Source organism: Podarcis muralis, chromosome 6, assembly GCF_964188315.1.
Source record: "Podarcis muralis chromosome 6, rPodMur119.hap1.1, whole genome shotgun sequence".
In the NCBI taxonomy this organism is placed as follows: Eukaryota; Metazoa; Chordata; class Lepidosauria; order Squamata; family Lacertidae; genus Podarcis; species Podarcis muralis.
Window position 1 is genome coordinate 50,559,114 of NC_135660.1, and position 27,212 is coordinate 50,586,325.

Below are 27,212 nucleotides of genomic sequence, written 5' to 3' on the forward strand. Positions count from 1 at the left end.
TTTGTGAGTACTTAGAAGTCATAAATTTAGCTCTGGTGCAATCTGCAGCAGCAAATTGGCTTTAGTGCTCCAGCATTAGAAAAGCAACATCATAACCATATAGGACACTAATTGCTTCATTTAGTTGAGAAAACCAAGCTTCTTTGTTTTTTAAGGGTGTTTGGGGGAGAATCTTTTGTTATATGTAGGCTGTGGCGTAGACTGTTATACCTGTAGTTAAAATTTATTGTATGCTATTTCAAACAGGCCTGGCTTTGTGTTTTGCTGAGAAAGGGCCCTTTTTTATGACACGAATAAAGACAGGGATTTATTTGACATGAAGTAAACTGGAAAAGAAGTTTCTTATACTTGTGCCAAACTTCAATGATATTTTATTTGTTGTCTTGCAATCCAGAGTCCTGAAGCACTAAGCCAAACAAACAGATATTTTAAGTCCACAATGAGTGATGTTACCTGGTAGACCCCGGCACAGACAAGCTGGAAGTAATTTTTTATTTTCTGTGAAACTCAATTATCTGAATGTAATGTGTGCACCTCCTATAATTCCATTCTAGTGCAATGCTTTATAAAATACCATTTATAATTAGTTGAATTTCTGAGGTCCCTGAGGTCACTTTGATCAGAGAAGGTGTACACATACTAATAAATTTACCTTTGAAATATATGTATTTGGAATATGTGTCTAAAGCGAACAGACTTGTATACATTTTACACTGTCTAAACGTTCACATGGTTTGCCTTAGGCAAGGACTGGTTGAAACCGGTTGCACAGAAGACAAATAATATTGTAGCCTGTGTTAAGTGTGTATCTGCTTTGAAATGAATGCACTTGATGTGAATGAATATGTGCTTCATAGAAAAGCTATACTCGGGATTTTTAAAGCTAAGCAAAGCTATTTTTCTAGCATAGAGCTCTGTTCAATGTTCAGCAGTTATTGAGAAGGCTAGGGAAGATAAGAAGAAAGGCTATTTATATCATGTTTCTTTTTCTTTCTATACTCTATTGAAAAGACCTGCCAGTTTGACAAATAACACGAGCAAGCAAGGAATTATTATATCTGGAGGCTGCAAGGTTTCCTTATCTTAAACTTGGCTTTTAATAATTATATTTGTGTGGTTTTTTTGGTCAATGCTAAATCCCACCTTTTTACCCCCTAAGAAAAAGAATGCAAAGAAAGCCCTTGAGCTGGCTCGCCGCCTGATCAAATGAAAATGTATTGTGTGTGTGGCTTTTATTTGCAGGCTTCCCCCCCTCCCCAGTCACTATACACATAGATCTTCTTATGTGCTCCAGTAAGCTGTCTGAAACATCCACTGAAATATAGGAACTGGAAGACACTTGAATTTATAGCATAATTGAAGGATCTTGCTGGGAAGCTGTTGTGATAAAATATGTCTGCCTTGTATAGTTCTCATGAAAAAATGTTCCTGAAATAGAATTCATAATTGTTCATCACTTTTATTTTCCTATAAATAATATAACTATCTAAGGCTCATGCAATCTAAATAGTATAAGTGCATCTAGGGGTTTCATGCATTGGAATATTGGAAATACACAATCCGTTCTTAATACCACCCAAGCCTTGTCCTGCACCCATTCATTGTTGGGCTATTATTGGTGGTGACATTCTTTTAATGCTCAAACATTCCTGATGCTACTTATTACTGCCTGTCCCACTAATAGGAAGATAGTGAAATTATGAACCACAGTAATCTTGGCAGGTTCATGGTCTACTGAGGAGTCTAGGTGAAGGTTTTTAATTGACACATTCTAGTTTTTTGTTTGCACAGGTGTTTAGCCATAAGGCAGACCGATAACTTGCTTTCTGAGAGCAAGAAAGGATCTGAAAGGGTGTGTGTTGATGTTGAAGGATAGCATAGCTTTTGGTCAGAGGCCATAACTGCCTGATTTAATATGGAATCATTGAATGAAAGGACTAGCAAGGGCATGAGACCACGAAAGTGAGAATCTTGGACAAAAATGGAGATAATGTAGATTGGTTGCAGAGTTATGTTGTAGTGTAAGTATTCATCTGGTTTGCTTAGGATAGGTGTTCTCAGGAAGTGAGAATTGAACTAAGGCATCTGAGATAGCACAACAGCAACCAGATTTTGGTTTAGGATGGGGATGGAGAACTTGTGGTCCTTCATCTATTGTTGGTACTCCAACTCCTCTCAACCCCAGACAACCTGACCAGTGATTAAGTATGATGGTCCTCCAGTTTTGGTTTAGGACTTCTGGTAGTATACTTCTGAGATCTTAATGCTATTTCATGTTAAGGATTTAAAAAATAAAACCACATTTAAGGAGGATTTTATCACATTGCAAAATACGCTGCTGTTAAGTGGTGTGTGAACTAAAAAAAACCCTTCAAAATGAAAGCCTCCTTCATCTTAGCAGCACATCAGTATGGTTATTTGCTTATCAGTATTGAATAAGGCATCATTTTGTGTCTACTTGAAAAATCGATGGCATCTTCAAATATGCCACTATACTCAGATCCCTTAGAGCAAGTCCAGTCCTTTTGCAACAAGGAATATGACACACAACATAGGATGATTGAACAGTGCTATTCCTTCACACTTCTAGTTTGGTTTTATTTATGAATTTATTTAGAACAGGAATGAGCACCTTCTTCAGCTGGATCCTCCCCAACCAAGTAGCTGGGGGCTGGACAGCCCTGGCCATTATGTCACTGCTGAATCCCCACATCTTGGCTGGGTATCCTTTCAGTACTAAAAGTGAGAAAATGTTGGAGGCCTTTCTGGTTACACAGAAGCTTCTATGGGAAGCTTCCTTTAACCTATCATACATGTATGTGCCTTACATCCTTATTTTGGGGAGGGTGCATTTGAAGTACTTGGGACAAGTGAAAGTAAACGCTAGTGGTTGTTGATTTCAAAATGTCAGTTATTGCTAATACTGAGCTATATCTTCTTGAACCTTAGTAACAGGAAATCATATTATCTTACCTTGTCTTACTAGCTTGTGATGAATGGAAAATTCTTCCAAAGCCTAATCTTCATCGTGATGTGAACAGATTTGGTCACTCTGCAGTTGTCAGCAATGGGTAAATATGCTTTTCTAAAAATGAGTCAAAAGAAAATAAACATATTCTAACACATTATCTTAAATATACATTTTTAATGAACAACTGATGTTCTTTGTTATCTTATTAATGATGAGCTTATGAAAGCCAGAGTTGTGTACTCTACTTGAACTGGGAAGACCTGAAATAAAATCCTCATTTAGCTATGAAGTTTGCTGGGTATTTTCAACCATTTACTTTTATTTTGGCCTAATATGGCCTCACAACACCACTGTGAAGACAAGGGTCATGGGAACCTCTGTTTCATTGAACTGACTCCCTTGGTTTGAGGGGGGAGGACTGCCAATTTTGTTCACCTGATTGAGAAAATAGAGAAAAGAGAGCTGAAATTGTTTGGATAGGATCTACAAATCTTATGCTATGTTATTTATTTCATTTAAATAGTTACGGACAGTCTTTCTATGTAAAGCTCTCTCATTGTGATTTACATGATACAAATTTCCAAAATATAACAGTAATACAAAATATAAATAAAAAATAATTTCAAAAATAACTTTATGCTACATCAAGTTTAAAAGTATAATGATTAAATTTGGAGCTTGATATTTCTTGGTATACCTCGGAACAAAAGTATGTTCAATTATAATTAGCTCCCTGACCTTGGTATTACACTGGGGTGGGAATAAAGCAGTGATATATATAGTTAGCATACACAAGAATATTGGAAGCTGTTTGAAATCGATACCATTAATATACTATATTCATCAGTGCTTGAGGGACAGGAGAGGTGAGAGAAAGTGGAAGAGTACAATTTGTTCTATGCATCATTTAGCACCTTTATAAGAACTGTATAATCTGTTGGATAACAAGCATGGATTGGTATACATACAATAAAATAATTGCAGTTGTTTATCACTACCATGATCCTGCTGGCCAATTTTTAGACAGTTCTACCCTACAGTTCCACATGACACAGATCTTACTGTTCAAGAGTGCTATCAAAGCTCTGGAAGAGTTCATTAGGTGCTACAGGGGACTCTTGGGGGAGAAGGGAAAGACAAAGATTGGTTGTTCAGGCTGCCTACCACTTCCACAAGTGGATACAGCTTGCTATAAATGATGTCAAAACTCCTAATAAATGTGAACATACTTTCAAAAGAGTTTTCAGATATTCTTTGTAACTTGATGGATGGCAGAGGCAGGCAGGCACTCAAATAGACAGCTTCAACTTTCTTCAAGACTCAGAGAGCTGCTTTTGAAAGTGCCTGCCTCACCTGGATCAAATGATTTTTTTTTGAAATTTTTGTGTAAGCCTATTCCGTATAGCATTCTGGGATTACATTCATTGAAAAAGTGTGAGATTGTTTTAGGTTCACCGGAGAATGTGAGATACAGAGTGCCAGGCTAGACTTCTCTGCCCCCTCCATCACCCTATATATTTTATCTTATTTCTTTTTGATGCTAACCAAAACAGTGGGATCTTGCAGAAGGAGGTTAGCTACACACTTCTTAGGACTAGTAAGTGTGAATACTCTCTCACATAAAATGGAGATGGCAAATGAGGCAAGAGTCATGGCCTTGGATGATACATATCCTTCTAAAATTACAAAATTATTTTCTATTACTTTATAGGTCCATGTATATATTTGGAGGTTTTTCAAGCGTTCTGTTAAATGACATCCTTGTGTACAAACCTCCCAACTGTGAAGCATTCAGAGATGAAGAGCTTTGTAAAACTGCTGGGCCAGGATTAAGATGCTTATGGAACAAAAACCGCTGTGTGTCGTGGGAATCTGGTCATGCTAACAACATTCTTAGGGCAAAGTGTCCCAGAAAAACAGGTAAGTGAATTGCCCCTTGGTCATTGTTATTATTTTAATCATAGCAATGATAGCAGTGCTGTGATATCATAGCACTTTCTACAAGTTTAATGAAATGCAAGTATAGATGGATTGGGACTGCATGTGCTGGTGCTGCTTTGTAAATATATTCTGATTGTGAATTTAGAAACAGTTTGATAGTGTTATATAAATATTCTTCATATATTATTAGCCTACGTGTTGCTTTATGTTTAACAGATTGTTCTGTTTTGCAACACGGGATTTTTTTGTTGCATAACTCTGTAAATATATTCATCAGGAGGTGTCAAAGTTCCTACATGTGTACATGTGTACCAACTGTATAGGTAAGATCCATGATTGTGCAGGCAGAGTCTGTACATGTAGCATTGGTATGCATGGGCTCTCTTGCATTTCTGATGAATGCACGTATAGAGGACAGGGCCAGCAGCCATAATCCCACTTCCCCCTTTCTATGCAGTTTCTGTATAAATTTGAAAGGTATTCCTAGAAATGTTTATTAGCTTCTATAAAGGTGTTTATTCCCAGATAAAAAAAGAATCAATGTAGATACATTATTTTAATAATATATTTATTTATACCCTGCCTTTTTCTCTGACAGGGATTCAGGGCATCTTACAGATAAAAATAAGCACAGCTAAATATATAATTCCTTTCGTAAACTGAATATGATTTACCTCTGCTGAGTGCCATATAAAGATATACATCCATACATCCATACATCCATACATCCATACATCCATACATCCATACATCCATACATCCATACATCCATACATCCTTTTATTTGTATGCCACCTTTATATTGTTAAAACCATGCTCAAGGAGACTTACAACATGAAAGAAATGGCATAATTACAAATATAAAAAGTGTTAAGTTGTGGGTGAGCATATCAGACCACACAGCGATTCTTCAAACAGTTCTTTAGAATCATAGAATCATAGAGTTGGAATAGACCACAAGGGCCATCGAGTCCAACCCCCTGCCAAGCAGGAAACACCATCAGAGCACTCCTGACATATGGTTGTCAAGCCTCTGCTTAAAGACCTCCAAAGGAGACTCCACCACACTCCTTGGCAGCAAATTCCACTGTCGAACAGCTCTTACTGTCAGGAAGTTCTTCCTAATGTTTAGGTGGAATCTTCTTTCTTGTAGTTTGGATCCATTGCTCCGTATCCACTTCTCTGGAGCAGCAGAAAACAACCTTTCTCCCTCCTCTATATGACATCCTTTTATATATTTGAACATGGCTATCATATCACCCCTTAACCTCCTCTTCTCCAGGCTAAACATGCCCAGCTCCCTTAGCCGTTCCTCATAAGGCATCGTTTCCAGGCCTTTGACCATTTTGGTTGCCCTCCTCTGGACACGTTCCAGTTTGTCAGTGTCCTTCTTGAACTGTGGTGCCCAGAACTGGACACAGTACTCCAGGTGAGGTCTGACCAGAGCAGAATATAGTGGCACTATTACTTCCCTTGATCTAGATGCTATACTCCTATTGATGCAGCCCAGAATTGCATTGGCTTTTTTAGCTGCCGCGTCACACTGTTGGCTCATGTCAAGTTTGTGGTCAACCAAGACTCCTAGATCCTTTTCACATGTACTGCTCTCAAGCCAGGTGTCCCCCATCTTGTATTTGTGCCTCTCATTTTTTTTTGCCCAAGTGCAATACTTTACATTTCTCCCTGTTAAAGTTCATCTTGTTTGTTTTGGCCCAGTTCTCTAATCTGTCAAGGTCGTTTTGAAGTGTGATCCTGTCCTCTGGGGTGTTAGCCACCCCCACCCCCCCAGTTTGGTGTCATCTGCAAATTTGATCAGGATGCCCTTGAGTCCATCATCCAAGTCGTTGATAAAGATGTTGAATAAGACCGGGCCCAAGACAGAACCCTGTGGCACCCCACTAGTCACTCTTCTCCAGGATGAAGAGGAACCATTGATAAGCACCCTTTGGGTTCGGTCAGTCAGCCCGAATAAGCTCTTGTTTATTCACAGGACAGAACAGAACTGAACTGAAGGGTTCAGCCAGCCTGCTTATATAGAGCTCCACTACAACGCAACTGTAACCATTTTCTGTAACTATCCAATCACTGAACGTCACTTTCAATCCCCTATTTACATATGTGGACCTGAGTGAAAACTATCTACAATATCCCCCTGCTGGCCCAGGGTGAGAACTTCAGTACATAACAAAAAGAAATAGTCAAACAATAAATAAAACACATCAAAAAATACACAACCAAATTGAATAATGTCCATATTAAATTAGTACAGTGGTACCTCAGTTTAAGAACAGCCCTGTTTACGAACTATTCCATTTACAAACTCCATAAAACCGGAAGTAGTGTCCCGGTTTATGAACTTTACCTTGCTCTAAGAATGAAAGTCGAACAGTGGAAGGGCACTGGCAGCGGGAGGCCTCATTAGGGAAAGCGCACCTCGGTTTAAGAATGGTTTCGGTTTAAAAACGGACTTCTGGAATGGATTAAGTTCGTAATCCGAGGTACTACTGTACTTGAAGTTTGTAGATTACCATCAATTTCCTTCAGTATTATTTTAGTAGTTCATTAGGAAATATACCAGTATTGAAAGAAAAAATAACAGCCTCACAGTCTTTTATCCATAAATATGCAAGTGAAGGCCTGTGCACAGGACTTTCTGGCCCATTCTGCCACTGTATAGCTCCTGTAGCCTTGCCCCACCAACTGTTCTTGAGGGAGCTGCTCTAGGGGAGAGGGGGTAGTGGAGATGCAGCAGGAAGGAGTAATTAGTAAAAGTTGGGGAGAGGGAGATTTAGAATCAATAAGGATTAATTCTACTGTAGCGCATTAATATTATAAAGATACAGTTCATTTCTTTTAAAAAACAGTTAGAAAAGGTAAAAAAAAAAATATTTCAAGGGAAACAGCGCAAAGCATGTAAAACCGGAAAATATTTGAGAAGTGGTATGAATTGGGGATGATATATTGTAGGGGCTTTTTCAGGGCACAAGAAGATACTTCTTGAATAAGGACAAAACAGTTCTTTAGTTATTGAGAACCTCATAAATAAAAGGTAAAGAGATGAGACGTGAATACTGGACTGAAAGGTGAGGTAAAATGAAAGGTCTTTGAAAAGTGTAAGAGTAAGGATGAGATGCTTCAAAAGCATAAAGAAAGGCCATCATGGGCTTTGTGATAAGGAGAAGAGTTAGAAATGAATGTGTCAAGGATCAGAATGTAATAAAGGATTTCAAATATAGGAGAGAGTGTGATGACATGATTGAAGCAGGAGGCTGCAGTTGAATTTTGACGTAAATTTGGTTCAGGCAGGTGGCTTTTTTCCTGAAGTAACCTCTTGATAGTATTTCATGGTCTGCCTCTCATGGTTTTCCTTGGTGAAATGATTAAAAAGATTGCTCCTCTTTGAGCTTGTACAACGCTTGTGATAAATTAAACTTTTCTATGAATACTTTAAGACAGATTTCATTTTATTTTGAGTCAAGCAGGCCTCTTTTTGAACACTGATTTAAATCCTACACATTGATCTCTCAATAGGTCCTTTTCTAACAGAACCTCTTTTTATTAGCCTTTTGTATGGTTAAGCCCATTCCTGTAGGTTAGCTGAAAACCAGTGAAACACAGTAATTTCTGATCCACAAGTTTACTTAATAGCATTTCACCTGCCAAGGTACTGGTAGAAAACGACCTTCTGAGAGCACACTAAACTGCAGTTCAGCATTCAAGTTGCATTCCCAGTATTCCCAGCATTCCCAGCCCTCACCCACCTTACATTTGGAGTCACTTAACTTGTAGCTACTCCATTTCTTCCAAGACTTCTGTGTTTATCTAGGACTTTATTTCCTGAAGAAAACCCACCCTCCAAATGTATTGTTTGTCAGCAAGCTTTTATCTCTTTATGTCTCCCTTTCTCCCTATTTTAGCATTATACATCATCATCATCATCAGTAGCAGTAGTAGTAATTTTTTTTTTAATGTTGTGAACCACCCTGAGACCTGTGGGTATAGGGCAGTATACAAATTTAATAAACCACAATAGATAGATAAAATGTATGTCAATGGCAGCTATAACTGAAGCCCAGCATAGGTGTTACAAATTAAATGGCTATAGTCTGCATGCCAGTTATATGCTTCATGATGTCCACCTGAAACGTGATATATATTGTAAATAAATAAACATTTAGCTTTGCCTGGGGAGATCTGGGTTCAAATCCCCTTTTGGCCCTGAAACACAGTTGGTGTCCTTTGCCCAGCCGTGATTCCTCAGCTTAACATTTTCATGAGAGTTGCTGTGAGTGTAAAATGAGGCAATGGGACACAAAGTTCGCAATTCTGAACTTTTTTCCCCATATTTGGATATATGTCTTTGGCTCAAAATATGGTTACAAAATATGTAGAAGCTGTGGCCGACCACTATCTCAGGGGCTAGCTCAGTTCTGGTGACACACAAGTCAGCCACAGAAAGCATCCATTTTGGATAGTTTCTCAGTCCAGGTAGATGCTTGTTTTGAATTGTGCAATAAAGTAAAATTAAATAGCCATCCCCATTTTGCTAAATAAATGAAGAAGACAGCACAAAAAATAGTTTCCAGCACATTTGTATACAGTATTTGGGCACATCTCATGCTTTGGATTTTGTTTCAAGAAGGATTTTTTTTTTATTGGCAGAAATCCTTCAAGAAAAGTGTTGCAGACAGATAATGGGGTATAAATAACATATAGTTAACATGTTTAGCTTCATGTTAAGAAACTTTATTCTCAGACTGAAGGTCATACTTACAATGAATAAATGCTGGGTATTGTTTCCAGCAGCTGTTAAAAATGTGTGAATTAAAAAGTGCAACATCCTTTGTCTCTCATCTTGATGCTTCACCATGTCTTTCGTTTGTATTATAGCTGCGGCAGATGACAGATGTTACAGATATGCAGACTGTGCCAGCTGTACTGCCAATACAAATGGCTGTCAATGGTGTGATGACAAGAAGTGCATTTCTGCAAACAGTAACTGCAGTGTGGTGAGTATTTATATGTGGCAGTTTCATTAATGACACCGCTTTGTAACCATTTATTTGCTCTTTTGGTGCCTTCAAAATGTAAATGTCACATTGTAATCAGATGCTTGAAATACATATGAAATAAGCTTCATCATAAATTAATTGCAAAGACGTATAATATAATTGGAAAGAGAAATAATGAAAGTAATAGAACCACCTGCTTTACAAATTGGTTTAGCCAATCAAGCACGTAGTTTAAGCCTTAGCTGACAATCCACATCATCTAGAGTTCTTTGAAATATTCTTACATGGCCATTTGGGAATTGTGGGATTATCATCTAGGAAAAAATACACCTGAGCTACCTCTTATTCATCATCATCTTCATCTTAAAAGCCTTGTCTAAACTGCTGGATTTCCAGACATAACAAAGTTAATGACTATTAAGTAGTTGTTCAGTCTTTCTCAAAAGAAGAATATAATAAAAATCCTTAACTATTGTAGCTGATCTTAAAACTTTGTTCACTATGGATATATCCAAAAAGTTAAACAAGTATGGCCTACAGTGTAAGTGCACTTCCAGCATGACTGCTCTTGGATGCCTCCTTAATGAAAGATAGAGGCTTGTGATGCAAGACAAGCCGTTCTTGGTGGTGGTCTCCCATTTATTGAATTGGCTGCATGGTGGTTATAGTTATACATCAATTGAAAATATTTTTGTTTTTCCAGGCTTTTGATTGTACTTTCATGTAATGTAATGATTTTATGGTTGGTTTTTTATTTTAGACGGTAGTTTAATGATTTTTTATATGAAGCTGTGTTGTGCTCTGGATTGGAGGAAGTCCAGGGTATAAAGAGATCAGAATAAATAAATAACATTTACAGGCTGAGTTTAAGATAGAGCCACTGAAGATATACATATTATATTAAGTCTATGTATCTTGAACTAAAATATTGTTCTTAAATAAGAACTAATATCAGTTTTTAAAGTGTGCCAATCTTCACTGTCTTTGCTGTTAAAATAGCTCTCTGGGGTAGTTCAGTGTTGCCCACCCTGAAGTGGGATTAAAACAAATACATGGCCTCCAGTTTAATGCTATACTTGCTTACTCAGCTGTAATTCCCATTGAGTTCAATGGGAGCTTAACGCCTGGTAAATGTGTTTAGGATTTAAGCACAGATCACCTAGTGAATCTAGGGACATTGTCCTGTTGTTGTTTTTTTGGTCTGCTGCCTTGAATGCACGTGGCAATATATGGTAAATGAGACCATTAATTTAATCATTTAATTTGTGAGATACAGCAATAGTGACACATTTAGGGATTTGCAATTCTCCACAATTATAAACAGATATATATCTCCGCATTGCTATCCAACATAGCAATGTGAATACATTAATGTTTCCTCTTATTACTATTAAGTTGTGTTTTTAAAAAATGTTTTCCTGGCTTCACGTGTTTTCTATAGTATATAAAACTGTTTGTAAGAAAATGAAGGGGGAAACATCTACCACTATACCACTACTTTACTTTTTTGCATTAAAAAAAATATATTCCACCTTTGCACCTGCTCCTAACCACCCTGATACATGTTCCCTTGAAACATGAAGAAACATGAAGATTATTATCAAAAGTGATTGACTTTACTTATGTGTTATCGGTGGCATACAGTAGTGCTTTTGACAGCAGAGTAAAATTACTTGCGATAAGGCAAACCCTCTGAAGCACATCAAAATGCTGTGGGTATTTTTCATGAGTTGATAAAAACATTTATAGCAATGATAAATATTTCTCTTTTAAAAGCAAACAAATATTAGAAAAAATTGCATGTAATGATTTTTGAAAAGAAAGTTCCAAATCTCTGGTTATGTGATATTTCATATATGGTGCTTAGAAATGCAATGGTAAAAAAATCTAGATAGGAAATGAAAAAAAGAGAAGGGCTAAAGCAAGAATATTACATTACAAGTATATATCATTTAAGGCCTGTTAGGCAAGGACAGCTGGATAATGAACAGAAATTATACTTTAGACTTTCCCCACATCATATATTATCTTTATTGAGAAAGCAATGAAGCTGAAATTCCAAACAGGTCAGGAATGCTAAACCACAGAAAACATAGTTGAAATGTAAAGTGTGTTAAAGCTCATCTTGCTTAATCATTTGCTGTTGCCTGCAGCCCACTGTTTTACCTTCAAAAAGCGGACCTGGTCCGTTATACCCTACACATGACAGTAGGTGCACAGTGCCAGTGTAGCTATCTGTGTGCACACGATGGGGGGGTATATGTGTTCCTATTCTGGGTGTGTGACAGGGGATTCCTTTCTGCTTATAGCTGTGTTCAATATACAGAAATGTGGTAGAAAACTAGATTACATCCCAAGCTTGTGAATAACGTGAATGATTTTTTGGCTATTGTAACATCCGATAATTTGCTGGGGTTTTTTTGTAACATTAAACCATATCTTTGTATCCAAAAAGGGAAATTCTAGTTGCTTCTGGGGTATACAAAGCTCATATATCCTCAGCATAATGCGTGACATTGTGATTGAAATTGTTACTATTTAGCAAATAGTTTCTAGCAGGCCAGAGCAATCTAAACTATTTGGATTTATTCAGACATAAAAAGGCAACATTATATTAATATACTAGGCATATATTGCTAAATCTATACTAAATTTTAAGATACAGACATTTAATACTTCTCCTGCTACTTACTCCCTACGCCCAGTTTTTAACTGCAAATTTTGCATGCAATGTTTCAGGAACCTTAGCTGAGTAGGCTTATTATACATGTTCACTCTATGGTCTGGTGAGCCACAGTAAGCACACCTCTCTTCCTTCTTTCTGGGCACAATTGGAAGGAGGAATTTTGAAAGTTCTCATTTCCACATTAGTTTATTGTGTTATCCAAACCTGAAAACTGTGGTTAATTTTAACTATGATTTATTTGAAGCAATTGAGCTTCAAATCATGGGTTATCAATATGACTTGTTTAAACAAACCATACTTAAAGCCAGACAACAAACTAAACTGTGGTGAAAAGTAATTGGAAGCACAACAACAACAGCTTGTATACTGCCCTTCACCTGAAGACCACAGGGTGGTTCATAACATTAAAGATAACACCACAAGGCCCTGCCAGAGGTGGAGGGGTCCAGCACCCAAGTCCAGGGCTTGCTGTGGCTCATTCTCATCATGCTACACTGTGATTTGGTGTCTGGAGGCAGACAATATCTTTGAATATACAATTCAGATCTTCATTAAATAATACTTAGCTGATTCCTGCATGGTATATCCATTCACATGAATTGTTAACAGTTCTCATCATTAGACTATGCTGTAGCCCTGGAATTAATTGTATCAGAGACCTGTGAGATCAATTTTGAATGTTAATGGAAAACCATTTCTAGGCAAAGACATTGTAACTTGGTATGAATGAGAGGCCAGGTACAAATCAGTTCATATAAATTGGGCAAACTAATAGCGTGGTTTGATTTTCTTCATTGAACAATGACACTTCCTTTTGTGTTCACATGAACATAGGCAAGCTATAGGGATGACTCAGAAATACTTGCCTGAGTGCTACATAATTTCTTAATGAAAAAAGGACCTCTAGTTGAGATGCTATTCCTTTCTTCACCTGTAACATGAGAAGTCTGGCTCCATGAGTGAAATTCAGCGTTGTCTTCTTCGAATCATTGTCTGTGCAAGCATTTCAGCTTGCCAGATGTAATGATTCCCCCTATCCTCACCCTGCATTTTGTTTAAGTTATCCCAGCCCCCAAGCCAATTTGGGGGGGCATGTGGGGGTAGGAGAGAATGGGGGAAAGTGCTATTGCATTAGCAGAAGTCATTGTGCAGGGCTTCCACTGATGTGACTAGTTAGGTGAATCCCATTCCATGACTCCCAGCACACCCTTCTACCTTAACACAAAAGTACATACTTTGGGTGTTGTACTCTACGCTAACTTAATTCCTCTCAGAACTAAACTTTATTCACATACTTGTTTAGATAATCATTTCTTAGCTTTGAAAGCTGAGACACAAATAAGCCTTGTGTCCATCCAAACAACCCCTTCTATCAGCCCACTGTGATTAAACCCACAAGTCTTCAATTAAACATATATTCCTGTTTCTATTTCATTCAGATTGGGAAACTATGATTACCTGGGTTAGAACAAGCCAGTACCTTAAACAGTGGTTTTGAAGTTGGTCTAAGGTTCTTCCAAACTTTTTGGCTAAAGGGTAGGTTATAAATGCCTTTAAATAAATATAAACATCAACATTAATAATTATGTCACTCTGAAAAGGAAGGAAGCAACGGGCTATGTTTGCCTGTGTGGGGACAACGACAATATATCTTATGATCAGCCAAACAAAAAGTCTATAGCTGTATAAAAGATAACTCTTGTTTTGAGATCTAGCAAATCAGGACTCAAGGATGGAATGGAAAAACAAATATGAGGGGAAAGTCTCTCTAGACCTTCTGTAGATAAATGTTGCTGTTTAGATATCTTAGAATCATTGTGCATCTTTTAATAAGAAAACACAAGCATTCACAGAAACTTAGGCAGAAAATGAACTGTCATTTGTAGTGTTGATAAGGAACAAGGGAGTATTTAAAATAGCCAGAAACTGGCATAAACAAACCAAACCTTGAACTATTTCAATAAGTTGGGCAACTGTAGATGCTTCTTCAGATCTTAAGGGGATAAACTAATGAACATACTGAGCTGCTAGCAATTATTTTTGATAAGTCATGGAAAACATTGAAGGCATCAGAAGATTTTTTTGTGGGAGGAGGTGGAACAATCAGTTTCAGTTTTATCAGGATGAAAATATAAGAGCAACTACTGTCATGTGAGTCTAACTGGGTTTTGAAGTGACATTGGGTCCAGGCAGCAGCTTTCTTTACGACTGATTTGAACTGTGGTGCTAACCCCCAATTATTCAGGTGTGGAGAGAAAGTCCTGGGAATAGATGCCCAAAAGTATAGTGCAGAGCTTTCCAAACTGTGTGTTGTGACATGTTAGTGTGCCAGCTGCAGTTTGTAGGTGTGTTGCACAAATGCTCCCCGCACACCTCCCAGGGCTGGAAAGGGGTTAGTTTAACCTCTGGTTTGCTAGGAAAATTGAATTACTGTGTTGCAAAATGATGCATGTCTAAAAAGTGTGTCACCAACATGAAAAGTCTGGAAAGCTCTGGTGTAGTGGGTCTGTATCATAGATGCTTATGTAGATTCTGCTTTGTGCACATGCAAATGTACTATTCATGAAACAACATCCCACTCAGGAAGATAGTGGGACTTCCTGGAATATATCCTCCCACTGTGTAAGAAAATATGACAGTTGGAAATTAGTCTGTTTATTCATACCCTTCTATTTATGTATTTTTACACCTACACCTATAATAAAACTTGTGCAACAGATGTTAGCTCCGACTAAGACCTTAGTGTTAACAAGAACCACCTATTGGATTTGCATTTACACTAGGTTACTGAGATTTGTCCAGAAAGGAATGTGTAAATTGGATTTAAAGGAAATAAAGCTTGGAAGCAGGTGACTACGGAGAATACAGATAGTAGTTATTAGTAGTTCTTTTTAAAGTCAAACATTGTTAAATAGCCTTTGGTTATCTATAGTCAGAAAACCATACTGTGAAACCAGTAAGAATACTCTCCTCCCCCCCCCCAAGCTTTTCTTTTTTACCCTCAATGCTACTTACTACCATATGGGTTCATTTTCGAAAGCAGCCTGAACTTTTCAGGATTTTGACATTGTGATAATGACATGTTAACAAGGAATATTAGGTGAGGACAGTGTTAAGTGAGCAGATGGTGCTTACTTGCAATTTAAAATTCATTGTAATGTACCTCACAGGCAGCATTGTCAATAATGTATAATGGCTGAGCCAAACTAAATGCAAATAGGTATAAAAAGGTCTTCTGAAATTCATCTGTGCATTTTTTACAGGCTTACCTTCTGTCGCTTTGCATATTTTACTCTAGCTAATTGGTAATGCACATAGCTCTGTAGAGTTCTTATAACAGAACATGGTTTTGTTTCTGTGTTTATATCTAAACACCTTGTAATACCTTTCTTCAATACCTTAAAAATAAATTGTGTTTCATGGTGTATTCCACATGGTTCAATATGATCTTGTCTACAACTGGTATTTTTAAAAATGAATGTAGTATTTAAAAAGGACAGCGTTCCTAATTCTCAATATTAGTATCAACACAGTACTACTGCTATACAGGCAATTGCTTTGTCCATTAAATAATTTTATTTAATAATCTATGTGCTTTTAATTGGCCAAAGAAAAAGATGGCACAGGTCACTTAATTCAAAATACTGCAACGACAAGATTTCCTACACTTCATTCCTTCCTCCACAAACACTTATCTGTTCTCCCCCACAGAAGGAAACATCACTGTTTCCGTTGTACATATGTTATGGCAGCTGGGTTTTTTCCTTCAAAAACCCCTATCATGTTCCCCCCTTAATCTGTTTTTCTCTGTACGCAGCATGCTTCATTCCTTTCAGCTTTTCCCCAGATGTCATACATTCTAAACTCTCCTCATTTTTTGTTGCTTTCTTCTTAAGGCTAACTCTCACTTTACATTTTATGTTCTAGCATGGATGCCTGAGCACAGAATAAACTAAGCTCTAATTAAGTGTGAAGGGAGCACCCAGGTAAAATTTGATGTGTGTCCATTACATTACTAGGAACTGGAGGCCTATGCTTTCTTTTGTTCTTCTATTCCGTAACTTTATTTTTCATCTTCTGAAAATACATGTAGCAACAATCCCCATATGCCTCCATTGTTGTTGTTGTTGTCATCCATCTGTCTCAGGAAAAATGGAGGAATGTGCCTTTCAGGGTGAAGTCAAATAGTTGGAAGGTTACAATGCCTGCTGTGGCAGTAGAGACCGATATGGGAGTGGTATGTTTTGTTGCAGCTGGGCAAATGAAGTTCTCTGGTTGTGCAGATGCACTATGCCATTTCTTCTCTCTGCATCCTTCCCAATGGTCATTCCTCCTCTGGTCACTGCTATGGATGCAGCCCTGCTTAAGATGGTCAGTAGATGACCAGTGAGACACGATGATCTCTCCCACTGCCGAAGGCAGCCTGTAGCACTTGGACCTTACATCAATCAGATATATCTTCTAACTTGTAACTGCGGTCACCTACATCTGGGCCTGCCCAGATGGCAAGCCCCACCCCAACCCTTGCTAAGGTGGACCAAAGGAAAGGAAAGCAATACATTTGGCACCAGCTGGGCTGCAGGAGTTCCTGGAAGGAGACGTATAAGACATCATCAGACCACCTTAGTGACTCCACTCCAGTTTTGTATAGGGTTTACTTCTTCTGAAAATGCACATGTAGATCTTGACATTTTTATACAGAAATTGAAAGAAAATAGCAGTTGTGTTATGTGCTAAAGCAGGACCAATATCATTATCTTTATCTCCACAAGCTGCATGAGCCAACTTTGGGGCTGTCCACCTGTCAGTCACCTGATGTCATAATGACATCAGGCGACAATGCCTCTGAAGTGTTTCCAAGCAGTTTCAGTAGAAATCAGATCATTAATTAGCCAAAACAGAAGTGGATGGTTCATAGTTATGCTGGTTTGATGGTAATACTTTAGACCACCAAATGAATTGTGACTATGTAGGTCCTTCAACTCAGGCATTCCCAATGCTAATTGAGCATTCTGTCCACATGACCCTAACCGTCGAAAAAAAAAAAAAAACAAGTTCACTAGCCCAAGAAACAGGCATCTAACATTTATTTATGAAGTAATTATTAGTCTGTGCTGTTTCTAAACAACTGAAAGACAGTTGCCAGATTCTTAAAAGCAGTCTTTTAAAAGCTTGTTTTCATTAATATTAGACTTTATTGTTCAATTATTTTTTCAGGAATATTTTTAAATGATGAATTTTAAAATTTAGAAAATGGTTGTAATGTATTATTTACCTTCTTTTCTTTAAAAAAAATGGGTAAGTGCCATGACTTTAACTCTATTAACATTTACCTTCCTATTACTCGTATGTTTAGGTCAGTCAGTTCCTTCAGAATTTTTAAGCTTTCTCCATTCTGAGAATTGACATGGTATGTATGTGTGCTTATATTCTAGTCTGTGAAAAACTACACCAAATGTCATGTAAGAAATGAACAGATCTGTAATAAGCTGACAAGCTGTAAAAGTTGTTCACTAAACCTCAACTGCCAGTGGGACCAACGACAGCAAGAATGCCAAGCATTACCAGGTAAAGGGGAAATAATGTGTTTGAAAATAATTTTTAAAGCATTATTGGGTAAAAGGGGAAGAAATTTCAGATCCGTGTTAGGAATGCAGACTTTTCAAAATTCAACACAGGGAACTATAGCCTTGACTACTGGGTGTAATCCATCCAAAATGACAAGGAATATGCACAACTTTAGCTGTGTTCTTCTAGATAATATTTTATTTCTATATAGTTTTCTATGGTATTCACATGCCACCTTCATGTTGATGCAAAGCGTAGTATTGCAAATAATCTTGCACAAATCACAAACCTTATTTTCCTGAGATTTGGCAGTAACCCATTGTATATCACACTGTGTTCCTATTATTGTAGTTTCACTTCACCGATTGAAAATGCTAGTTCTGTTAGGCTATTCTAATGTAAAGCATTTGTTGCCATGACCTCCTGTTTTACTCTGGAGGAAGTGTATAGGAGAGGAGGTGCTTTTTGTTGAATCTTCCTACCGCAGATCCCTGTGCTCAAGAAAGTTTTTTGGGGGGAATCACCTGGGGGAGCGTGAGGAGTGATGCAGGAAGGGAGAATGGTAAAAAATCCCCTACCTTCCTCCTTGAGCAGGGAGCCTCTGCTGGATCTTGGTTGCTTCTGTGAACAGAAGGAGCCCTTCCATCCATGGAAGTCATACCCTGGTTCTAGCTCAGTGGTTCCCAACCTTTTTTTTGGCCATGCCCCACCAAACATCTCTAAAATCCTGATTGCCCCCCTTGTGACATATTATTATTATTATTATTATTATTATTATTATTATTATTATTATTATTATTAAAAAAGTGAACTCCTGTTCACATGGAGGAAGCCTAAAAGGCCATTAACTGTTAATAACTCATTCTCAAATTGCCTCCCTTAAAAATCAAATTGCCCCCCTGTGGGGCTTGTGCCCCACGTTGGGAACCACGGTTCTAGCTGAATATGTAGGTGATGTGCCTTTTAGGTGAACTGTGTTCTGAAAAGATAATTCTAAAGCCTAGTTCTAAATGTGATGTTTTTTTCTTTCACAACTACTTTAAGCTTGTGTAACTCTTTACTAGCTCATCTGTGTGGAGAAGGATGGAATCATGTTGGAGATGCCTGTCTTCGTATAAACTCTAGTCGTGAAAACTATGACAACGCGAGACTTTACTGCTATGGCTTACATGGCATCCTTGCTTCATTAACAACATCAAAAGAAGTTGAGTTTGTTTTGGATGAAATACAGAAATATACCCTCCAGGTAACCCGAGTGTCTAATTCATAAGTGCATATATGCAAATGTTTTTGTAAACTGCTCTAAGAATTTATTTATTTTTTTACAATCAAGCGGCTATAAATGAAATGAATGAATGAATGAATGAATGAATGAATAAATAAATAAAAAAATGTAGGTTGATGTTTGGTTTTATTAATTAAATTGATGAAATCCATATACTGTATTTTTCCCGTGTATAACACGCCCCCAAATCCACCCTATGCACTATCCATGTATAAGACGGCCCCAGTTTCTTTACATAAGTTTAAAGTAAAAAAAACCTCGGCTTATACACGGAAAAATACAGTACATTTTAGAAGCATTTGCTGTAGTGCACACGGTGGTAATTCTGCCTACAGGATCTCTTGGGATAGTAATTATTTCTAAATGTATATCTCTTCATATAAATGAGCATATCCAAATTTTATGCAAATATTTTGCTTTCGTTTTGAGCTTTTTGTGTTATGCATTCCCTCTTTATTGGCAATGCACAAGTGCCCACTCTAAGGAAAAGCCTGTTGATGGGACCAGTTAACAAGCTGGAGCAAAGAAAACACCAGATCGAAGGGCTAACCTGCACGCAGGTTTGCAAAGCAGTTCAGAAGTGAGGACCATAGAATAACCAATGATATAGGAAGACACCAGAGCTCAGATCATGTTGCTTGAGCAAGGCTTAGCTAGAACTGGAAACAAGCACCTTTCCTTTTTTCTCAGAAGGATCCAGTGTTTTAACACATGGGGGAGGTTCACACAGATCTGGCAGCTCCTAGTACTCTCCTTCTGATCCATTGTATCTTCTTCTGAAAACAAGCAGACTAGTTCCCGAAGTTCAACACCTAAGAATGCAGTGGCAAGATTTGTGGACAGTTTTGTTTTGACCTGCCTTAATGTAGGTTTGCACACACATATGTTTACACACATATATACAGACACACATCTCTAGATGAAATGGTAAAAGAAGCCTCATAAATCTGAGAATACCACTGATGACAGCCTGTCGTTTTGACAAGTTTGGTAACTGGAGAAATGGTTGTTTTCATTTTCTGAAATTTCTGAAGGTGACACCGTACCAAACATACCTTTATTCAAATGAATTATGTGTTGAGACACCTAAGCTATATAAATTTGAGATAAGTCACTTGCAGTATACACTACAGGTAGACAAATCCATGCACTTTAAGGAGGTATTTTGGGTCAAATGATTATTTACTTATCAAAAACTTCTAATGAAATGTTACAGTGATTTATGCTTTATCTCGCTTCTGTTTCCCCCCCTCCAAAAAAGTAATTTCTCTTTCATTCCTATCTCTCTATCCGTCCCATTCCATTTATTGTGTGTAAGTCATTTTGAATGTGCTATCAGTTGCCAGAGAAGCTTGCTGAGATTTCCCTTGATTTCCCTTCATATGCCTGCTGTTTCAGGCTCGAATCATAATGATTTAGGACATACAATTTCATTTCAGATGACTTCTTTGTTACAGATAGTTTAGTAAGGTTCACAAATGTAGGCAGAACAGCTGAGAAATGTCTGCTAATCTGAAATATTTGTGCTTGTTTGAGTCTTAAAACCTTTTCATATTTAAAGCAATGATTTTTGTAAAATAAAAGTTTTGGGGATTAATATAAACTATTTGAAAATAAGAATATAAATGTACATCTGACTGAATTATTTTTTTATTTAGGAAAGAATACTACATCAGTTAAATGCTTGGATTATTATTATTTATAAAATTTATGTAACTGCACTGTGTCTTCTGCATACCTCTAATGTCATTCACTCATGCAGCCTCTCATCCATAGAATTAGAAACCACATCTCAGCAAAGTAGTAATGTCAGAACTACAGGGCTGACACCACTTACTTCATTTTCTCCCTCTCCTGTATGTGATAACCTTGGAGATTACCATACCCAGGTTATCATGCTCATATTCCAGACTACCCCTCATTTTCTCCATCCTTCCAAAGTTGTGATCTAGGGACGCAGGTGGCGCTGTGGGTTAAACCACAGAGCCTAGGATTTGCCGATCAGAAGGTCGGCGGTTCTGAGCTCCCGTTGCTCGGTCCCTGCTCCTGCCAACCTAGCAGTTCGAAAGCACGTCAAACTGCAAGTAGATAAATAGGTACCGCTCTGTCGGGAAGGTAAACGGCATTTCCGTGCGCTGCTCTGGTTTGCCAGAAGCGGCTTAGTCATGCTGGCCACATGACCCGGAAGCTGTACACCAGCTCCCTCGGCCAATAAAGCGAGATGAGCGCCGCAACCCCAGAGTCGGTCACGACTGGACCTAATGGTCAGGGGTCCCTTTACCTTTACAACAAAGTGTTGAATTAAAAGCCAATATAAAAGTTATATATGAAAAGCCTTGTGGAATGAAAATACTTTCAGGGGCTGCCTAAACAAGAAGTGGAGAACCATTCAGCCCTTCTGATGTTGCTGAACTACAACTTATGTGAGTGCTATCAGGCATGGCCAGTGGCCAGGAATGATAACGAGTTCTAGTTCTGCAACATCTGGAGGGCGAAGGGTTTCCTACACCTAGTTCAGCCTAAAGACAAGGATCATGACTGAACAGTTCACAAGACTCAACCTAGCTCCTCTCGTACACATTCTGAATATATGGCTATGTGATTCATGTCACCCTACATTCTTAACTAGAGAGTGTTTGTATACTGGAAGATAGGATTTTATCAAGAGACACTTATTTACAGTGGATCGTGTTGAATTGCAATATTTGTTCAGCTTCTTTAATCTTATTCTTATCCTCCAATTATGCCCCTTCAAAGAAGGATACAGCAGAGCAGATAATTTAGCCAACACAGTAAAAAGGTAAAGGTACCCCTGCCCGTACGGGCCAGTCTTGCCAGACTCTAGGGTTGTGCGCTCATCTCACTCTATAGGCCGGGAGCCAGCGCTGTCCGCAGACACTTCCGGGTCACGGAACGCAGCACACGGAACGCCGTTTACCTTCCCGCTAGCCAACACAGTACCAATGAACAAATGGTTCAACATCCAGGGCCTGGTGACCTGTGCTCTCTCTTCGGAAAATTCTTACCAATGCAGAGGCAGTACTTGTTCCCCCATGTTCTTGTGTGTACATTCTGGACCACTAATGCCCTGGTGTTCTGTATAAGCATGTTTGTTTTAGCAACTAGAAGTCATGGGACTGTGAGGTTTAGGCATTGACCTTCCATCTTGCCTAGTGGAACCTCCCTTGCTTATCTAAGTGGAATGCTTTGTCCTTGTACTCGTTCTATGTAATCTTACAAATGGAAGGCACATATACTGTATATCTGAGACTTTGTGAAAGTGGAATGAAGAGTTTAATCTTGGGTTTAGAGCAGAGTTCACTTTAAGAGAATAGAAGGTTTATACACTGCAGCATTTTTTTAGGAAGACCTAATACACAGGATAAAATATGTTCCACATATGCACAAATGGTTGGAGAAACCACCACAAATGTATTTGAAACAATACAAAAGAATTGATGAGTGCTGAGGAGAGAAAGCAACGCTACTGATTCATGTGGTTCCCCTTTTCATCCTTCACAGAAAATATCACCCTGGGTTGGGCTACGGAAGATCAACATCTCCTATTGGGGATGGGATGATATGTCTCCCTTTACGAACACAACATTGCAGTGGCTTCCTGGAGAACCAAATGACTCTGGATTCTGTGCCTATCTTGAAAGGGCAGAGGTTGCTGGTCTGAAAGCAAATCCATGTACGGCTATGGCCGATGGCCTCGTATGTGAGAAACCTGTTGGTAAGAGAGCTTACCATATTGCAAATATTATTTTTGGAACAATTTGCTCCAGCATGTACAGTATGTGCATAATGAATGTTGGAAGAAAGGTTGGTTCAGAGAGAACAGTCTCCTCCTAGTCTGAGATAGTCTTTGAATCCATAGCTTCTTAATCTGAGAATGGGGAGTCTTTCAATCCAGAGAAACGTTTCATATAAGATTTGAAAGCACTTTTCCATTGTTCAGTTTGCATAGCACATTCTAATTCCCTAATCCATACTTTCTGAGTTTCTGAACATGTGCTTTACAAAGTTCCAATAAGCATTTAAAAACAACAGGCATGAGTTTAGTTTTAATGCCCGCTAAAATATATGCTTTATGGAATAAATTAATGTCTGGAAAATTTAATCCTCTTTCCGATACTGGCAGCTGAATTTTATTAAGTGAGAAGTAAGGAGGAGGATTATCCCAAATAATTTCCAAAATACCTACTAATCTTTTGAAAATAGTTGGGGAATACATAAAAGATGTCTTGTAACACATATATTATCCATAGCAGAATATTCATTTTAAGTTTATTAACCTTACCACAAATAAGTTTAAGTGGATTATGTTTCATCTTTTAACAAAAAACAAACAAACAAACAAACAAACAAATTCAGTGGAAAGTCTTATAGTGAGATACCTTGGCAGTGTAAGTTGTTAGTTAACTCTAAAAATGTTTTAAATGGATAGATATGGCAGAAATAAGGCAGTTTTCCATATCACTTCACTTACACTACCTGCAAACATTAAACGTTCTTTCTCTTGAGGGATAAAATTCATCTCTTGAAACCTTTTAGAACAGCTAATTTTGCTGCAGCTGTTACACCAGCTCCATGAGTATATGAACAGAGTTTCATATAACTGGGGTTGCTATATTTAGATTTCTTTTGCAATATTGAAAAGTGGCTTTTGGATAAATCTATTGTAAAGATTTTTTTTTGAAGCTTGGTAGAAAGGACTGAGCCTCTCTACTGTCATTAGATGGAGGTATGATGCTTTAGAATAGAGAAGATCAAACAGAAATAGATCAACTCTTCTGTTTTGGGAATGAGGAGCCACAGTTGTTTGGCATAAATATATCCTATAAAGGGAAACATCATAGGAATATGTTCTCTATACACTAGATTTGAATGTGATTGACATGTAAAACCATGATGGTAAACAGCCATATGTATTTTATGCTATCAAACCCTAAATTCAGCATGGTTACAGGTGATTGTGTGAGTCCATTAGGAATAGTTTCCTGTTAAATTAGTACTATAAAAAATTGAAGTTTAAAGCAACACAATTGGATGATTTACATGATTTTCTTTCCTATGCTCTCACATATAAAGAAGGAGCTTGTCATGGAAACTACTAAATATCATAAATAAAACATGAATTCTACAAATTGTTTGCTTACTTATGCACACATTTGTACTACCGAAAATGATGAAGCTATCATAAAGTTACTGCATTTTTTGTTTCATGATATTGATTCTCTGGATATAACTGTCTGCATTTTGGAACAATAGATGCTGTGATCTTGTTTTTTTTCCCCTGTAAAAAGACAGGAACGACAATTTAAGTGTGGATGTTAGATGCTTTTTGAAGCATAGAACTCTTTGCAGTTGCCAATTTTTTTCTGTTGCAAATTTTATGCTGTTTTGAGAATCTTTGCTGCCTTTCTTAGTTTTATTATAAAGCAATTGCTAATAAACTCAGATTTCAAAACAGTGGAACAATTTGCAAGATCCTTTCTCTTTTTATTTTGGAATGTTGCCTTCCAGAAAACTGGAATAATGTTTGTCATGTATAAAACATTAGGTAATTCATCAGGTGGTTAAGGATATAGACTGCTGTGCATTAATAATAAAAGGTATGCTTCTGTGGGCAGTATGTAATTGGGAATTACTCTGTTCTCATACTTCAGTTGTTTGACAGCAATATATATATATATAGTACATTTCTACCTCTCTGTTTTATATAACTAGCTGATTCAGTTTCCTGAGCAATGCATGATTCCAAGCGAGACAGAATGCATCCTGTGCTGAAAAATATTCTCTTTTATGTTTAAAAAAATGTTTCCCTTGTTTTTGAATTTTTAGCAACTGCAAATATATACAGCAGGGGGCAGATGTTCACTTGACAAATCATACTTTTAGACAAAATGCACACTGTTTAAGGGAGAATGTATCACCAGTGAAGTAAATAGCTATTGCTTATGCACTATTTAACAAATGCAGTAGAACCAAAAGGTCATGCCTCACCGTACCTATTCAAGTATACACAGTCAAGGTTTACAATATGTGTATGGCTTACTATGTCACATATACTAATAACTGAAGAAAAGGATAATGGCTTGTATATTATATTTTTCCTTGAAAAAAATGCAGCCCAGATTGTAGAAGGAACAGTGTGAATTATTATAAGTGCAGCCAAAAAACCCTAAACAAAACACAAAGAGCAAGACCATACATGTAGCAAAGTGAAAGCATTCCTGAATAAAGCAAAGGAAAAATATTTGTGTAGTATCATATATACTCATATAACATGAGTTTGGGGAAAATACTGAAATTCTACTTTCACTTTCTTTCTCCTTCAGTTAGTCCAAATCAAAATGCAAGGCCCTGCAAAAAGCCGTGTTCCTTAAGGACGACGTGTTCAAACTGCACAAGCAGTGGCATGGAGTGCATGTGGTGTAGCAGCACAAAGCGATGTGTTGATTCAAATGCCTACATAATCTCCTTTCCATATGGGCAGTGTCTAGAGTGGCAGACTACCACCTGTTCTCGTAAGTATTTTTGTGAAATGAAGATTGCTAATTATGGTAATGAGTTGAAGTACAAAACTTATATATAGTGGTGCCTGGTGCCCCGCAAGACGAATGCCTCGCAAGACGAAAAACTCGCTAGACGAAAGGGTTTTCCGTTTTTTTAGTCGTTCCGCAAGACGAATTTCCCTATGGGCTTGCTTCGCAAGACGAAACGTCTTGCAAGTTCTTGCGAGTTTGTGTCCTTTTTCTTAAAGCCGCTAAGCCGCTAAGCTGTTAATAGCCGCTAAGCCGCTAATTGCTGTGCTTCGCAAGACGAAAAAACCGCAAGACGAAGAGACTCGCGGAACGGATTAATTTCGTCTTGCGAGGCACCACTGTAACAAGCAGGACCTGCTAGAAAACGTTGCGTTGTGGATTGCTCCTGTTCCAGGTTCTAGCTAAGTCTTTCCATTCTCTTTACCAATGTTCATGTTGCCCCGCCCCCCGCACCCAGGTTAGCAAGCATTCTGTTGCGACTAAGCATATTCAATCCGCATGGGACTGTGTACGCACTCAAAAGTTGCAAACTTTGGAATTCTGCCATGTCTGCTGATTCCTCCCTCTTGTTTGTGGGTGATGCCCTTTTGCCCATAAAACAATGGAGTTTGCAGTTTCCTTTGGCTACTTACTGAGTCTGTAACTATGCTGAAAATTGAACTGATCATTCTTTTAGCCATACTCCTAGGTGAAAACTTATAGGTTTGTATGTAGGAGCTCCAAATTCATTCCCCACATTTCTGTTTAGTAGGGTAACAGGCTTAGAATGCCCTCTGCTTGAGATCTTGGGGAACCACTAGCAGGATGGTGATACTGTCTAGGTCAACCTTTCTCAACATTGGGTCCCTAGATGTTGTTGGACTACAATTCCCATCATTCCTAGCCAACATGGCCAGTTGTCAGGGATTATGGGAGCTGTTGTTCAAGAACATCTGAGGACCTAAGGTTGAGAAAGACTGGTCTAGGCAGACCAATGGTCAATAGGAACTTTATTTTCTAACCACTAGCCACTCTGGAATGTTTCATCAATCATTTTTAGTTAGTGTTCTAGTAAAGCAAATGCATAGTTGTACTCTGTCTATGCTCCAGTAATCTTGTTCTTCTTTTTTCTCCATCCCAACTACCTGTAAACCAGGGATAGCTTTGGTAGCAAAGCAAAGTTAGACCACTCCTAGGGCCAATCATGTCAATCTGACAT

The 27,212-nt window shown here is 38.0% G+C and overlaps 1 protein-coding gene across 4 annotated transcripts in view; it reads left to right on the forward strand.

Annotated features, from left to right (window-relative positions):
• Positions 1 to 27,212, forward strand: part of ATRNL1 (attractin like 1) — a 501,150-nt gene that overhangs the window by 95,774 nt on the left and 378,164 nt on the right. For 3 of the 4 annotated variants that reach the window (XM_028730150.2, XM_028730148.2, XM_028730149.2), the window contains 7 exons: positions 2,987 to 3,071; positions 4,683 to 4,891; positions 9,803 to 9,921; positions 18,046 to 18,178; positions 19,243 to 19,424; positions 22,986 to 23,199; positions 25,808 to 25,996. In XM_028730150.2, the coding sequence (XP_028585983.2) occupies positions 2,987 to 3,071; positions 4,683 to 4,891; positions 9,803 to 9,921; positions 18,046 to 18,178; positions 19,243 to 19,424; positions 22,986 to 23,199; positions 25,808 to 25,996 (1,131 nt within the window). Of the gene's footprint in view, positions 1 to 2,986; positions 3,072 to 4,682; positions 4,892 to 9,802; positions 9,922 to 18,045; positions 18,179 to 19,222; positions 19,425 to 22,985; positions 23,200 to 25,807; positions 25,997 to 27,212 lie in introns of those variants that run through there. The other variant, XM_028730152.2, reaches the window with a different exon arrangement.